At 48.8% G+C, this 14,365-nt stretch overlaps 1 protein-coding gene across 1 annotated transcript; it reads left to right on the top strand.

Moving 5' to 3' along the window:
- Nucleotides 1-550: 550 nt before the first annotated feature.
- Nucleotides 551-13,312, top strand: RRM2B (ribonucleotide reductase regulatory TP53 inducible subunit M2B). The gene is made up of 9 exons (XM_026050014.1): nt 551-580; nt 2,530-2,685; nt 4,335-4,451; nt 5,399-5,532; nt 6,594-6,688; nt 8,584-8,717; nt 11,304-11,408; nt 12,452-12,565; nt 13,033-13,312. The coding sequence occupies exons 1-9, from the start codon at nt 551-553 to the stop codon at nt 13,183-13,185; spliced, it is 1,038 nt and encodes a 345-aa protein (XP_025905799.1). The 3' UTR covers nt 13,186-13,312.
- The last annotated feature ends 1,053 nt before the right edge of the window (nt 13,313-14,365 follow it).

The raw sequence follows: 14,365 nt of genomic DNA, 5'->3' as shown, positions 1-14,365 counted from the left end.
CCCTTTGTGACTGCCTGTCTCTGCTCACGGACACATAACGTAACTGCCATCACCACCATGCTCAAAGCTGCGCGCGTCATTTCACTATTTTAACACAATAATCATATCCCACAACCTCCTCTTCTCCTGCCATCCCCGAGGCTTGTCTAAGACATTTTCCTATTAAAATAAACAAATRAAAACACTATTCTCGTGCTTCTGCCTCGGGGCGAAGGCTCAGGACAGGCGCCGGGATCAGCCCTTCCCTGGATCAGCCCCGGGACTGCTTGGCGCACCCCGGGCTGGCTGGGATGTGCCCTTCCAGGCGCTTGTGCCTTGCGGACACGTTTAGGGATTAGGCCGAGGCGGCCTCCCTCTTCCTTAGGCCGCCCCGGCGCTCGCTGCTCCGGCTCCGGGGCGGCCCGCGGAGAGGCCCCGTCCCCACCCGCCCCGACCCGTCCCGCTCCGCCCCGCGGCGGCAGGAGGAGGAGGAGGAGGAGGAGGAAAGAGGAGGAAGGAGGGGCGGCGGGGCGGCCGTTCCCCCCAACGGCCGCGGCCCAGGCGCGGGGCCATGGGCGAGCGGCGGGCCGGGCCCGAGCGGGTAAGCGCGGCCTCGGGCCAGGCCCGAGCGGGTAAGCGCGGCCGCGGCGGGGCGAGCAGGCCGCGCAGATGATAAGGATGATAATAAATAAAGGACGAATAAAGGTGCCCGGCGGGGCTGGGCCCGGCTTTGCCGCGCCTGGTGGGCAGGCCCCGGCCTGGCGCCTCCCGGCCGCACTGCGGGTGCCGCTTCAGGCGGCCCCGGCTCCCCAGGGAGCCTCACGGGGCCGCCCGGGGCGCCCTGAGGCGCTGGGTGCTCTGCGGGTGCTCTGCGGGTGCCCGGGCGCAGCGCGGCACCCCGCTGTGTGTGTGTGTGTTGGGGCACGGGAGTGTGAGCGTCGCCCGCAGCCGCCGCGCGCAGGGCGGCCTTTGGAGTCACTGTCACCGCCGGCTGGCCTTGCTCTGCTGGGAGCCCAGGGTGGCCGGTCCCGGAATCCGGGATGAGCTGGGAATGAGCCGGGCGGGATGGCGGAGGCCTCGGCTCCGGGGAGTTGCTTCCCGCTGCCGCCGCCGTGGGCTCCCTCCTTGCAGGGAGGTTTGTCTCCCGTTGCTGCAGCGAGGCGCCTGTGCGCTCCCAACACAAAGCAGCCTCCTTGCGAGGCTGGTGCCTCCTTGTGTCCTGACAAACCTGTGCCCTGTTTTACACACGTGGGGAGGTCAGGGAGAAGCCCCCGGGTGCCGGYGGGCGCTGGAGGCAGACGGGCGCCTTGAGCATTGCGGTCAATCGGAGAGACCGCCGGAGACCAGGAGAGTGTCAGCCGAGCTGTGTCCACCCAGGTGCGGAGCTGACAGGCGGTAGGTGTTACGGCTCGGGTGAAACTTTGCAAGGAGCCGTAGACCCCGGAGCTGGGAGCGGCGGCACCTGCGTGAGAGCCGAGCAGCGAGCTCCAGGCGGAGACGCTCCTCCCACCGGGATCGCAGGCCGCGGAGCGGCCGAGAGGCGGATGTTTATCTCTTTATTTATACATATATATTTTTAATCCAGACCAGTTTATAGCTGTGCGCTGTAGTCCTTCAYGTGGTCATGAGATCCCTTTGAAGCAGCTCCTGGAAACCATCCTTCATTTCCTGGCTCTCAGGGCCCTCTCTCAGAGTCCGCACGCTGCTCCATGGAGCTTTTCACCCTTTGCTCCTTTCCTGGCTTTACTGTGTGCGTTGACAGTGTTTCTGGTGGACGTCGCCCCTTCTGTCTATACGCTGTGGCACAGTAGCTTCTAAAGGCCATAAAGAAAATCACTAGTGAATAGTAACACTGAAGCAAAAAGTRCTTTGCCTGCCACACGGGAACTTCTGTTTGTTCTGTATGTGCTCAGCTTTACTTCTGCCCACCAGAAGTATTTTCCAGATTATCTCTGTATTTTATAGGCCCTGCAGAGTGTTTTTTAAAGGGTTTGGGAGCATCAAGATGAACTTCAGTAACTGCTCGTGTGCCGTCATAGGCTGAAGTTGGTACTTGGGGCTCATCTCCATGCAGCACTGCAGGATTTTGCCCAGGGAATCAGAGGACTAACATGGAGCAGTCCACAGGGACCCATGAGTTTTCATGTCGCAGCCGAATTTGTTGGAGGCAGCCTTGGAAGAGAGGCGAGGACAGATAGGGGCGAGCAGCGCAGGGGTGACCTTGCACGTGTCCCCGCGGCGCCCGGGCCTGGCCGCCCTCCTCYTTCCTCCTCCTCCTGCCGCAGACAGACTTTCCCTTCTGCCCTGCAGTATCCGGCGCTTCCTGGCACCTGGCGGGTGGGAGGACGGTTTAAATCACACGAGATAGTGCCAGGCAGGAGGGAGAGCACAATGGAGGGCCCCGGGGCAAGCGCTCCCCGAGAGGGTAGCGTGGACCCCCATGTGGGGCAGGTGAGTGTCCCCATGGCCGTGGGGCTCTGCTGTCGCGGTGCAGGGAGCTGCAGGGAGGCAGCAGCGGTGCCCTTAACCCCCACTGTGCTCTGTCTGCAGGACTCCTCTCCAGGTGCCCTGGAAAATGGTGTGAGAGCCAGCGAAGAGCCTCTTCTCCGGAAAAATCCCCATCGGTTTGTCATCTTCCCCATCCAGTACCCAGACATATGGAAAATGTATAAGCAAGCTCAGGCCTCTTTTTGGACAGCAGAAGAGGTGAGCATGATGACACTGGGATGGGGATCCTGGCTTTTCGCTCGTGGCTTTGCTGCTGGTTTGTGTTTTGTGACCTTGAGCGGAGTTAATTTCTTCAACACATGGAGTCTGCCCCTGAGTAAGGCTCCSTTCATGCTCAGCGAGCAGAAAGGTGCCTCCACACAATGGGTGCTCCTTGTTTTGGAGACTGGTCTAGGCTGATGTGGAATTGCATTCAAAGGAACCTGTTTTTTGACTATAGGAGGAGTCTAAATCACATGTGGGGGTCTGTGTTTGTGCTAATGTGTGTGCACACACACACACACACACACACACACACTGCTACGCTCTGTGAACCTCAGTTTTCTGATTCTCTGAGCACAGCGACCTCCATGCCCATGTAAAGTGTTCTGAACAATTTTATGAGAATGCTGTTCTTAAATAACTGGTCCTTATCCTTCAGAAAGAGGAGAGTAATGGGTGACCCTGTCTAGAAACACATCCAGTCTGCTCCAGAGCACCCTGGTTAGGTGCTCGTGCCGGTCTTACAGCGCAGGCTCTGTGTTTAGGCTGGGTTTTGATGTCGTTGAGGTCGCTGCTCAGCGTGAGGGCTCTGCTCTGCTGCTGTCAGCACAGGCCCGGCCGAACTGGAGAGTTCATAGGAGTGCGTGTGTATGTGTAAATGTATAGAATACCGGATGTGTGCATATGTATATGGTGTATATATGTATTGCACAGATATATGTGTGTGTGTTTCATATATGTGTGTGTATATATAAAAATATGTAAGATTTCTGAAATCTATAGACAAGCCTAAAATTTTTTATGTATGTAAACATATATAAGAATTATATACACTTCCATATGTACATATACACATATATATCATATGTACATATAAAATGTTTTCAGGCCTGTTTATGTGTTCACACCTGGCCCTCCKTAACCCGTGCTGTGGTTCAGAACCGCCTCAGAACAAAGGCAGGAGCCGAACAGGGCTCTGCCGCCGGAGCTGTGGCTTCCTGCCGGGAGCAGAGCAGCTGCACGGCCGTTGCCAGTGCTGTTCTTAGGAGGGGAGCAGGCTGAGCTTGTGTCGAGCAGAAATGCCCCCGGTGCAGCTTTTGGCACACCGGGGTGTCTGTTTCTTGCGGTATCAGTGCTTATTGCGAGTAGAGGATTAAAGCATACTGCACTGAGCTCTGCTATTAGAGTAGTAGAGCTCTAATATCTACACCAGTGAGATATTAATGTTTTCAAGATCTGATCTATTTATAATTTAAAAATTAATACCACTTTTCATTTTAAAATATCTTTCAAAATGCTGAAAGCTGCTATATAAAAGTAAATTAAATGATCTTTTTTTTCAGGAGAAAGAGCATTATGCAAAATTTAGGCCGCCTTGAGTTGGAATCCTCACAGGTTTTATGTTTGGTATGTGATTCAGAAGAGTCACACCTGTTTGTGGGGAGAGCGGTGCAAATTGCAAAGCAATTGCATGATGTTACAGTTGCAGAAGCAGAGATACTGCAGTGTCAATTGCATAATTTACACATATTGACATTCTTTGTATTGGGCTCCAAAATCCTGCCTCAGTGGTTTAACTGTGCTGCTTTTGTTCCTAAAAAATTAAAAACCTAAGAGAGTAATATTTTTATTTTTCTTTTGATTAGGTTGACTTGTCAAAAGACCTGCCCCACTGGAACAAGCTAAAAGCAGATGAAAAATACTTCATCTCTCATGTTCTGGCCTTTTTTGCAGCCAGCGATGGAATTGTAAATGAAAACCTGGTGAGGAAGCTTTGCAGAGAGCCTAAATGCTCCACCTTTATTGTCATCTTTTCTCTTTGATTGTCTCTGTCAGTGCCATAACTTTGTTTCTGAGTGTGYCTGCTTTCTACTCATCATCTGACCTGTGCCATGGGAAATAAGCAGCTTATGCTGCTGGGATGAGTGTCCCAATTAAATTAGGTCASCCATGGTCAGCAAGACTCCACACTATGTCATTCTTGGCCACTTTTTTTTTTTTCTTTAAGTCCAGCCTTCTGTCTCCCATTGTTGATCTCCATTTCTCAATGAATTAGTAAAACTCTGTGCTTCTTCATGTAATGGTGCTACAGCAGAAATAGGAGGGGAATTGAGCTGTRTCCTGCTCAGCGTTCTCTGTTTTGGTAAAATCTCTTTTATCTTCACTGGATGGTCCCTGGAAYGATTCTGGGCTGCAAGTGGGTGCTACTAAAGTGCTGGGGAAGTCTCCCCTTTCTGCCGRAATCAGTTTGGGGGTGCAGAATGTCTCACCTCAGATTGCTGAGTAGAAATACTCATTTAGATCTTCAGCATCTCGAACACACAGAATGTATCATAGTGTGTGTGTYGATATTTCTCGAACATGTCTTTGGCGTTTGATTTATTTTTTTCAATGATGAGTCTGAGTCTTTGTTCAGCGTGGGGTTTTTGCTCCTGCAAAATTTTGCTGTTCCCCTCCTGTGTGTATGTTCTCTCATGCTTCACCATGCTTTTTTATGCAGTATACATAGCATATATTTACTTCCAGCATGCTTTCTTTAACTCCTTCTGCACCATATCTGCCTTCTTGACATAGCTGTTAATAAAATAGAGCTGAAATGTCCATGTCCTTTCTCTGTGGTCAAGACCAGTAGCCTCTCCTGTGAGGCTTGAGAGCATTGTATGCTGGCTCAGTATTGCTGTGCTCACTGCTGTACGTTCTGCTTTGGTAGGTGGCACGTTTTAGCCAGGAGGTGCAGATCCCAGAAGCTCGTTGTTTCTATGGCTTTCAGATCCTTATCGAGAACGTTCACTCCGAGATGTACAGCTTGCTTATAGACACTTACATCAAAGACCCTGAGGAAAGGTAAATCTCTGAATGTGCTGCAGACCCCTGGGAAACATGTAGTGCAGTGGGCAGCAGCAGCTGCCTCGTGTTGGACACAGTGTTGGAGCTGGGGACAGTTGGTTGGAGCTTTCTAGGTCTGTCTCCCTGATGCCCAAGGTGGAGAGAAGTCTTCCCTGACCAACAAACTTCCATGGGAGTGTTGAGGTTAGTTAATATTTGTGTAGAGTTTTGGTTGTGGGAAGTGGCAGGCTGTGTGAAGTGCTGTTAAAGATTGGACTGTGGTTCCTGTGCTCCTGCTCTTGCAGCGGTGAACGATCCATCTCTGCCACCTTGGTGCCCTTTACACAACTGGGGCTTGTAACATGCTGGTCAGTGCATTGCTTCCTTCTTTTTTACTGTTGGGATGTTCCCAAGCAAGTTGAAGTAGTTATTTTTAAAGTACTGAGCTCTTTGGAGAGACTTTTGTCACCTGGGCTACTGTCTAGTCCCAGTGGTAATAAATTTGAAACGAGATACTTCCCTCAGATATTCCGTGGTCAGGCAGGGCTTGGTTTTCCAGGATGACCTGCAACACCAAGACACAAGGTGAGTGGAAGAGCTGCTAGATTTTCTTTCAGGTATTTAGCATGGGAACAGAGACTGCACTTGTGGGAATTATGTCCAATGCSTTTTGTGGAAAAAAGGGAAAGATGGAGGTTTTCATGGAACTGGGAAAGATGAGGTTTAGCTCTTTGAGCAGGGACTAGCAACCGTCTGACTTGAGCTATGAGAGGCAGCGTGGCCTGGTGGATGAGCACTTCTTGGATAAGTAGGAGTCCTGAGTTTGCTTCCTGTCTCTGTAGCTTATCTGCTCCGAGATCTTGGTGAGTCCCTTCCTTTTCTGCACGTGTGCTTCCCTGTGCCCTCTCTTATCAGAGATCATACAGCCCTTTGGGGTAGGGACTGCCTGTGTTTCATTTAGTTGAGAGAGTTCAGAGCATGGGGGGATTCTGCTGCTTGTTGGAGCCTGTAGAGAGATCTAGAAAAGATAAATCACTTCTGCAAAATTATTTTGATGTTTTCTTTGTTTCTTTTCGTAGGGATTTTTTATTTAATGCCATTGAAACAATGCCTTGTGTCAAGAAGAAAGCAGACTGGGCTCTCAGGTGGATTGAAGACAGAGAATCTACGTTTGGTGGGTACCCTCTTAAAAGCTGCTTCACAAACTAATCCCCGGCGAGTGTGCTGTAGCCCTGGAGGTTGAAGCAGTATTTTCCAGAGGTGGTGCAGACGCTTTGTGGATTTCTGGGTTTAATTAAAGGGGTAGACTTTAACTTCTGATACTCTGGTGCTTACCAGAAGTTATAAAACTGATGATACAATTTAATCTTCAGGTAAAACAATACAGTAATGGTGAAGCCTACTGGCATCACAGCTTGAAAGTGCGAAAGTGCTTGTGGATTCCCCTCTTTTTCTTTCTCTCTCTCTTTTTTTTTTCTTTTTTTTTTTTTCTTCTACATACCACACCACTGTAGCAATTTGAGTCTTTGCCTGTAGGTCTTGTTTTTAGGCTTTTGWTTCTCTCTTATAGCTGGTTTCTATTTTGTAATCTGGTGTTTAGAGCTGACTGGCTGAAGTCATCTTACAAGTCCAGCATAAAATGGGTTGTTCCATATTCTCCTAGACAGACCTGAGTGACATGAGTGTTTTTTTGCAACAGCCTAATTGAGGCTAGRCAAAACCCAAGTTTGATCTCTTTTGGTGTTCCTGGCTTGCTCCYGGGGCCATGTTTCCAGTTTCGTAGCCCATCTCAGAGCTGCCATGGGCACCCTGGTTCTGCATCCAGCTTCCAGTGCTAACTGCAAGAGAGAAGCTGTAGGTGAGCTAAGCCAGACACCCCATGTGCTCAGCCAATATAGGATGTGGAGGGATTCAGGCAGGCTGACAAATTCATCTGAAGATCACTCTCAGCATCTGTAGTTCACAGCCCTTGTTCTGAGTGGGATTCCTTTTGCAGTTATAGATTCTCCTGCCCTGTCACTTTGGCTTTGTCTGCATTGTGCAAAGTTTCCTCTTCATCTCCTACATTAAGCACCCATCAGCATGGGGTGATGAGGGAATGAGAAGGTTTCTTAACTCAGAAGCAGTGTCTTTTGTTTCCCCAAACATCCTGCAGCCTGTCCAAATGTTTTTRATTATTTTTTTCAAAGTACATTTTTTTCTCTTCTGTTTTTTTTCATCTTGAGCAAGTTTCCTGTGCTTAAGGTGTTTTTAGGGCCAAAGCCTGTCATTTATGGAATATGAGCTCTGTTATGYGGAGGTGCCCAGCTTGCTTGGCATTTCATTGCAGACAGGAGCATTTCTCTGCCTTTGCCTGATTTCTTCTGCCGAGGATTCRGTTTCTGCACTTGGTTTGTGGGCTCTCAGCATGCGCAGAGATCCAGAATTGCACAGAGSTTGATATTCCTGGTGAAAGATTTTGTTTCAGTGTAACACGTTTTTACAATAGCTGGTCAGRTGAAATGTCAGTCAAGGTGGTGCTTCATTCATCATCTGGTGTAGGAGCAGTCTTCCTCCCCTCATCTCCATAAGTAACCCAGGAGACTTTTTAGTGTTTTAACAAAAATAATTTCCTTAAAACCTGGAAAGTATCAGGGAAGCTTCTGTTGCGTTTTGCTCACTTGGGTTTTCTTCAGGGCAGCCAGCAGATGGCGGTTGCATCTCATTAAAGGACAGGAAAGACCAGGGCATCTCCCCTCTGTATTTTAATTGCACATTTTCCTGTCCTTAGGAGAAGGGTTAGGGACTCCAGGTGCCTTGGCCAGTTGGGCCATTCTGCTCTTTCCCCTCTGAAGCTTTTCCGCCTGTTTTGGCSGGTGCCCTGGTTGTGCTGCGCCCTGGGGGGGTGCATGGGGAAGCCTCCTGCCCGTGCGGGAACCGCGAGCCCTGGCATGTGCCGGGGATGTGGCCACGTCGAGCACGTGGCGTCACTGCTCCTGCAGTGTTGGCCCCTCTCCTGCAAACGGAGCCTTTCTGCTAACGAGCCACGGGCTGTGATGTGCCTAACTGCAGATGTGTTGTGTTACGCAGGTGAGAGGGTGGTTGCCTTTGCTGCAGTTGAAGGAATCTTCTTTTCGGGTTCCTTTGCTGCTATATTTTGGCTGAAGAAGAGGGGCCTGATGCCTGGACTGACTTTCTCCAATGAGCTCATTAGCCGAGATGAGGTAATTTGTCCTGTCCTGCACACACACATTGCTTGGGGAGGGAGCACACATCCAGCAGAAGGGTGGAATTGTTTCCAAAGATCCCACAGCCCCTTCTGGGGGCGGGCAGGGTGGAGGGGAAGCTGAGGTGGGCCAGGAGGGGTCAAAGCAGGAGCCTGGGGGCAGAGGCAGTGGTGGGGCAGGAGCCAGTGAATCGGAGGATCCTGCAGCCCACACAAGAGGGAGTTTCCACAGAGCAGAGTCTGATCCTGTTTCTGCTGCCTGGCAGAGGAGCTGCAGCGCCTGACTTGGAGGAAGGTTGGAGTTCTGGGGAGGAGTAGGCTGTCCTTAGAAAATGTTTTAAATAGGGAAAGAAACAGACTCGGGATAAAAATAATTTTGTTACTAATGAATTTGGAACCTAGGTACTCAGTGTTTTTCAGCAGAAATACATGTAAATGGAAGAAATGTGCCCAAATTCACAGCATGATCAAAAAGGAATGGATGGAAGGAACATAGGATTCCCCGCTTGTTTTCTAGTGCATGAAGGGAGGCCGTGGCCTGGCTGCATGGAGCTTGGGTTTGGAATGGCACAGCCTGTGGCTGCAGCATGCACTTGCCTTGGCAAGTTCCTCACTTGCTTGTGACCCTCAGGTTGTCCCTGGCCTTACTGCTTTGGTCAGGTAGAAGTCACCTCCTTGTCCCGTTCCCTGTCTCCTTCCAGTTATAGGTCCCAGGGCTTGCAGGTGCCTGTCTGCACTGCCTGGCCAGCTTGTCCCCCTCCGTGATCGGATCCCTTCCATGTGCTCTGATCTTGTGGGATGAAGCTGCTCCAGGTCTGCATTAGAGGGCAGAGGTTTTTGGCTTAAGGTGTGATGTGTGTGTGTGTCAGAGGGGCCACGTGCCAGCACGGTGAAGGTGGCAAACCTCGTGCTTGCTTTTCCCTGCTTCCTGGGCTGCTGTGCCAACTGGCAGCAGTTCCCCATGGCTGGGCCATGTCTATAAGGCACCACACAACTTACAGTGCTGTCAGCGCTGAAAAAGCTGAAATACCAGTTGTATTTGTAGCATAAACATGATGGTTCAACTTACCATAGTTGGTCTGAAAGATTAAAGAGCTTTATGATAATGGAAGTAATCTCCATGGCTTAGATGAACTGACACGTTGCCCAAAGACACGTTGCCCAAAGCAGCTACATTGAAAACCAGGGAAAACGGCTAGCAAAGCAGCAGGAAAAATAATAAAAATCTTCAGTAGGAAATTACACAATGATCTATTGCACCTAAATAGATAAATGGTCGATATTCAGGATGCTGCTGAGCTGCAGAATCTGTCCCCGTGACTTCCTTTGAGGCCCAAAGCTGCTGGGAGCACCAGTGCTTCCAGGCTGCCCTGCTCTGGAGCTGGTTGTGTCCTGGCCCTTGCTGGGGCCGTTGCACAGGGGAGACCATAGGAAGCCCCCCAGCAGGCAGCTAATGCAGTTCCTAGAGGGGGGTTATTTTCCAGCTTTGTTTCAGGCTGTTTTACGACCAGAATGAAGCATGAGGGTTTGTTGCCTTTCTGATAAAGCTTTTGCTTCTTGGCTTTATTTTAACTGTTACTAATGATAACATTGGATTGTATCTTTGCCCTAGCTTGCTAAATCCTTCTGTCTGGTTTTCACTCTGAATGTGCTCTTGAGGCCTTCCTATGTGCTTTAATGCCCATGTTGTTGGAAAGGGGAGACACGGGGTGCTGCAGTGCTCCGGGGTCTGGCAGAGGTGAGTGTGGCCAGGGCCCGAGCCTGGAAGCTGTAGCCAGGTGAGAAATGGAGACCCGTGGTAGAGCAGCAGTGCAGTGACCATCCTCACACCCTGGTAGACTGAGTGTGGCTTCATGTTGTTCTATCCTGACGGGAGGCTTGTCTGGAAACGTGGGGAATTAATGTAGTTTATTGGGCTCCATGCAAGAGAGCTGTGTGAAGGGTAGAGGCCTGGGTTTGGCGCGTTGGGTTGAAGCTTGTTAGTCAGAAACGTCACAAATGAGGGGATGTTTTGGTAGCAAATTCTTCACAGTAGCTGCACGTTGTGTGCAGGGAGGATTTGTCAGTCTTGCTTTTGGTTACTCTAATCAGAGCTGACCTTTCTGAAAGCGCTCGCAGCAGAAGCAGGGGAAGCAATGCTAATAAAAAGAATATAAAACAAATATTTCTGTGTAAGTATCTCAAAGCTGAGAGCCTGTAAACAACTGACGTTAACTGACAGACACTTTTGCAGGTCCTGATGCAGGAGTCTTTCCGCAAAGGCTCCCTGATGGGAAGCAGGAACCCGGCAGGGCTCTGCATAAAATCCTTTACAGCAGAGCAGTTTTCCAAATATTTACCTGAAGGAATTGGAGAAAAATGGATGCTCGTGGTTGTTTTGGCAGAGCTGTATTGGATTGCAGATGTTACTCACTGGGTAGCAGATGAGAAGTGCCCTTACAGGTCTGCTGCATGCAGTAACATCAAGACTATCATGAAGCAGGAGACTAGAAAGCTTAAACCTAAATGAGGCTGCCTGAAAGTAAGAACACTATGTAGAGGTGATAAAACCAATAAATATATTTTTTTGTCTCTGATATTTCAGGGTTTACACTGTGATTTTGCTTGCCTGATGTTTCACTATTTGGTGAACCGACCGTCAGAAGAGAGGGTGCGCGAGATCGTCGTTAACGCGGTTGAGATTGAGCAGGTGAGCGGGGCCAGGGCAGCGCTCTGGCCACACGGGMGGCATGTTGCGTTTCAAAAATAATCAGAAAATCCCACAAGTTAACTTCTGACTTGGGGAGTTTCCCGAATTTCCAATATTTAATACCTGCCTTAGGCCTGGAACCCTGATGGGGTCTAGCGTTTTTTTTCCCCCTTGCCTTAGCTGCGAGAATAAAAGGCAGAGACTTTCTGATGTAGCTGCCAGGTAACTGTGAGAAGCTGGGGCTGGCAGCTGGAGTTCTTCCTTAGTGACAAAAGGAAGAAAGGAGAAGAGTCTGTTAACCCTGTCCTTCTAGGACCCTTCCCTGTCTCTCTCTGCTAGTACATACATACCTGTGTGTCCTCTGTAAGAGCATAGGGCTGGTTCTGGCCAAATGCACAGCTCTGTGTGCTGGCTTGTTTTGAAATTACTGTCAGGTCCTTTCACATGAAGTGCTAACAGTCTTTAACTACAAGTTTCTGCACCGCCGAGTGTTTTATATGATTATAGCTTACTTCCTCCCTGCCTTTGTCATCTTACTCCTGTGATGATGATGAACACCCCAGGCTTTGCTGTGTAACACGGACAGATACTGCATCAGTGCCTAAGCATGTAGAATACTTGGTTCAGTGCTCATGCATCACTGTCCCCTCTAATTTCATCATTTAATGATGGCTGGAAGTCAAGGAAAACTGGAGATTTAGGGGTCTATTTCCCTTCCTCAGTGGTAAGGTCTCTAAGTTCTATTGAATTTAGCAGTGAACCTTTCACTGACACTTTGGGATTTTTTTGAAGTCACTAATGAAAATTCTTGTGTTTTTTTTTTTTTTTTTCCCAGAAAACCTACTAAAAATAAAGCAATATATAAGCAACTTCTGAAACAGGAGACACTTGTTGAGTTCAGTGATGCTGCTTATTTATTCAGGCAACTGCCTGAGGAGCCTGGAGTATCACAAATTGTGTTACTGTGAAGGAGAGGCGTCTTCTCTCCTTTTCCTGCTCTTAAATCTCATTTCTCTAAATGTTGTTTGTGTTTTAACTTCCAGGAGTTCCTAACAGTGGCGTTACCTGTAGGTCTCATTGGAATGAACTGCACTTTGATGAAACAGTATATTGAATTTGTTGCAGACCGGCTGCTTATGGAGCTTGGGTTCTCCAAGGTAAGAGGGGAAACGGGTAGAAATCCTGGCCTGCTGGAGCAGCCCGGGAAGCTGTGGGCACAAAGCGCTCCCTGGGCCTGGGACCAGGTCACATTTAGTGACAGCTGAAACCACAGCAGTAATAGATGTGCTTTGTTATTTAAAAGGCCAAGAACAATTTAGGCCATTGTTTCCCTTCAGCTGCTCTGCAGGCTTGTAATGGGAAACTTAGGCTCTTCTCAAGTGCTGCAGTCCTGGAAGGCTAATAAGCACCTTGCATGAGTGAGCTTGACTGTGGACCAAACTCCTGGGGAGTGACAGGGCTCAGTTTGCTTAGGTAGATGCCCATAAATTCTACAGCCTATGACAACTAGGGGTGATCTAGTTTGCAGTGGTTTGATTAGTATGTTTTTAAAAGATGCCCTTTTCATCTCAGAAATTGCCAGAATAATCAGAATCGCCAGTGTAATAGTGTCTGTCTTCCCCAGGTCTTTCACGCAGAAAATCCCTTTGATTTCATGGAGAATATTTCTCTGGAAGGAAAAACAAATTTCTTTGAGAAGCGGGTTTCAGAGTATCAACGTTTTGCTGTTATGGCAGAAACAATGGACAATGTTTTCACTCTGGATGCGGATTTTTGATACCTTGACAAAAAAAGGACAGCAGTTTCCCCCTCCCATCTTCTGCTGTGAAGTCATCTCTACTTCCTCTCCTGGAATTAGAGTCTATTCGGATTTTTTTTCCTGGCATTTGATGGTTTTTCTCTGCAGAGTAAGCATGTTTTGCTCTGTGTTATATATTAAGAAAGGTCTTTAAAAAAATCATATAACTTTTTAAAAGACCTTTTTAAGATTCTCTTGATACATCTGCTGTGATTGCTGTCTTTATAAAATGACCTGCCTACTATGACTTTTTTAAGACTGCATTAGTGTTGTAATAAAGCAAGCCTCATTTAATGGTATTTTAATCTGAAAACCAGATGAGGTGTCACTGTATGTATATATGTTGCTATAAATTATTTTTGTGGTTTGTATTTTCCTGTTTATAGATTTGATGTAGAGTAAATGCGCTTCCCTTTTGTCCTGCTGCAGAAAAGGTGAAAGTGGAAAGACATTAATAAGCTGTGAGCTATAAAACCTTACCGAGCCCAAGGATACAGTTTGACATCCCCATTAACCTGGGTTCTGTCTGAGGTGGTTTTCACTCTGATTGCCAACCCGATCCCTGCTGCTAGAAGTTTAAGACAAAAGTAATTCCCATTTGATTTACAGCTGTTATTAAGCAGGTCAGCGTACCTTGAATGGCCCTTGGAAAGGCAAGCCTGTGAATAATGGAGATAAAAGCCCAGCCTGTAGCTTGGCTTTGCAGCCTSCTTTTCCCTGCTTCTCCCAACAAGTGCCTTACCAAGCAGCCTGTCGCTGGGCTGAGCTGCGGCCGGCATCGGAAACCGGAGCAGCCGGCTCTGGGTGCTGGCTCTGCTCGGCCCGTTGGGCTGGGGGATCTGATATTCAGCCCCTCTCAGTTTCACGGGAGTTTGGCTGCTGGAAGAGGGCGCCTCATCCCGCAGGGATTATCCCTTGAGCTCCTGCAAGCCCACAGCCTGAGCCCTAAGGAAACTCCATAACGAACTGAGGTACTTCGAGCTGCGCCTTTAATGTAATGTCACATAGGAGCTTTGAGCATAAGGTATTAAACCCTTCCAAAAACAAATAGTATGGATTGTCAGCGTTTGCCAGGTGACTGCTGCATGTTCTTTGGTGTGTTCCAGTGCCTGAAAAACTTTATTTTCCTGATAACACACAGACAGAACGGAGCAGCTGG

The sequence above is a fragment of the Nothoprocta perdicaria genome, unplaced genomic scaffold (genome assembly GCF_003342845.1).
Source record: "Nothoprocta perdicaria isolate Ctin4 unplaced genomic scaffold, notPer1 scaffold_64, whole genome shotgun sequence".
Lineage (NCBI taxonomy): Eukaryota > Metazoa > Chordata > Aves > Tinamiformes > Tinamidae > Nothoprocta > Nothoprocta perdicaria.
This window is presented reverse-complemented; position numbering and strand designations above follow the sequence as displayed.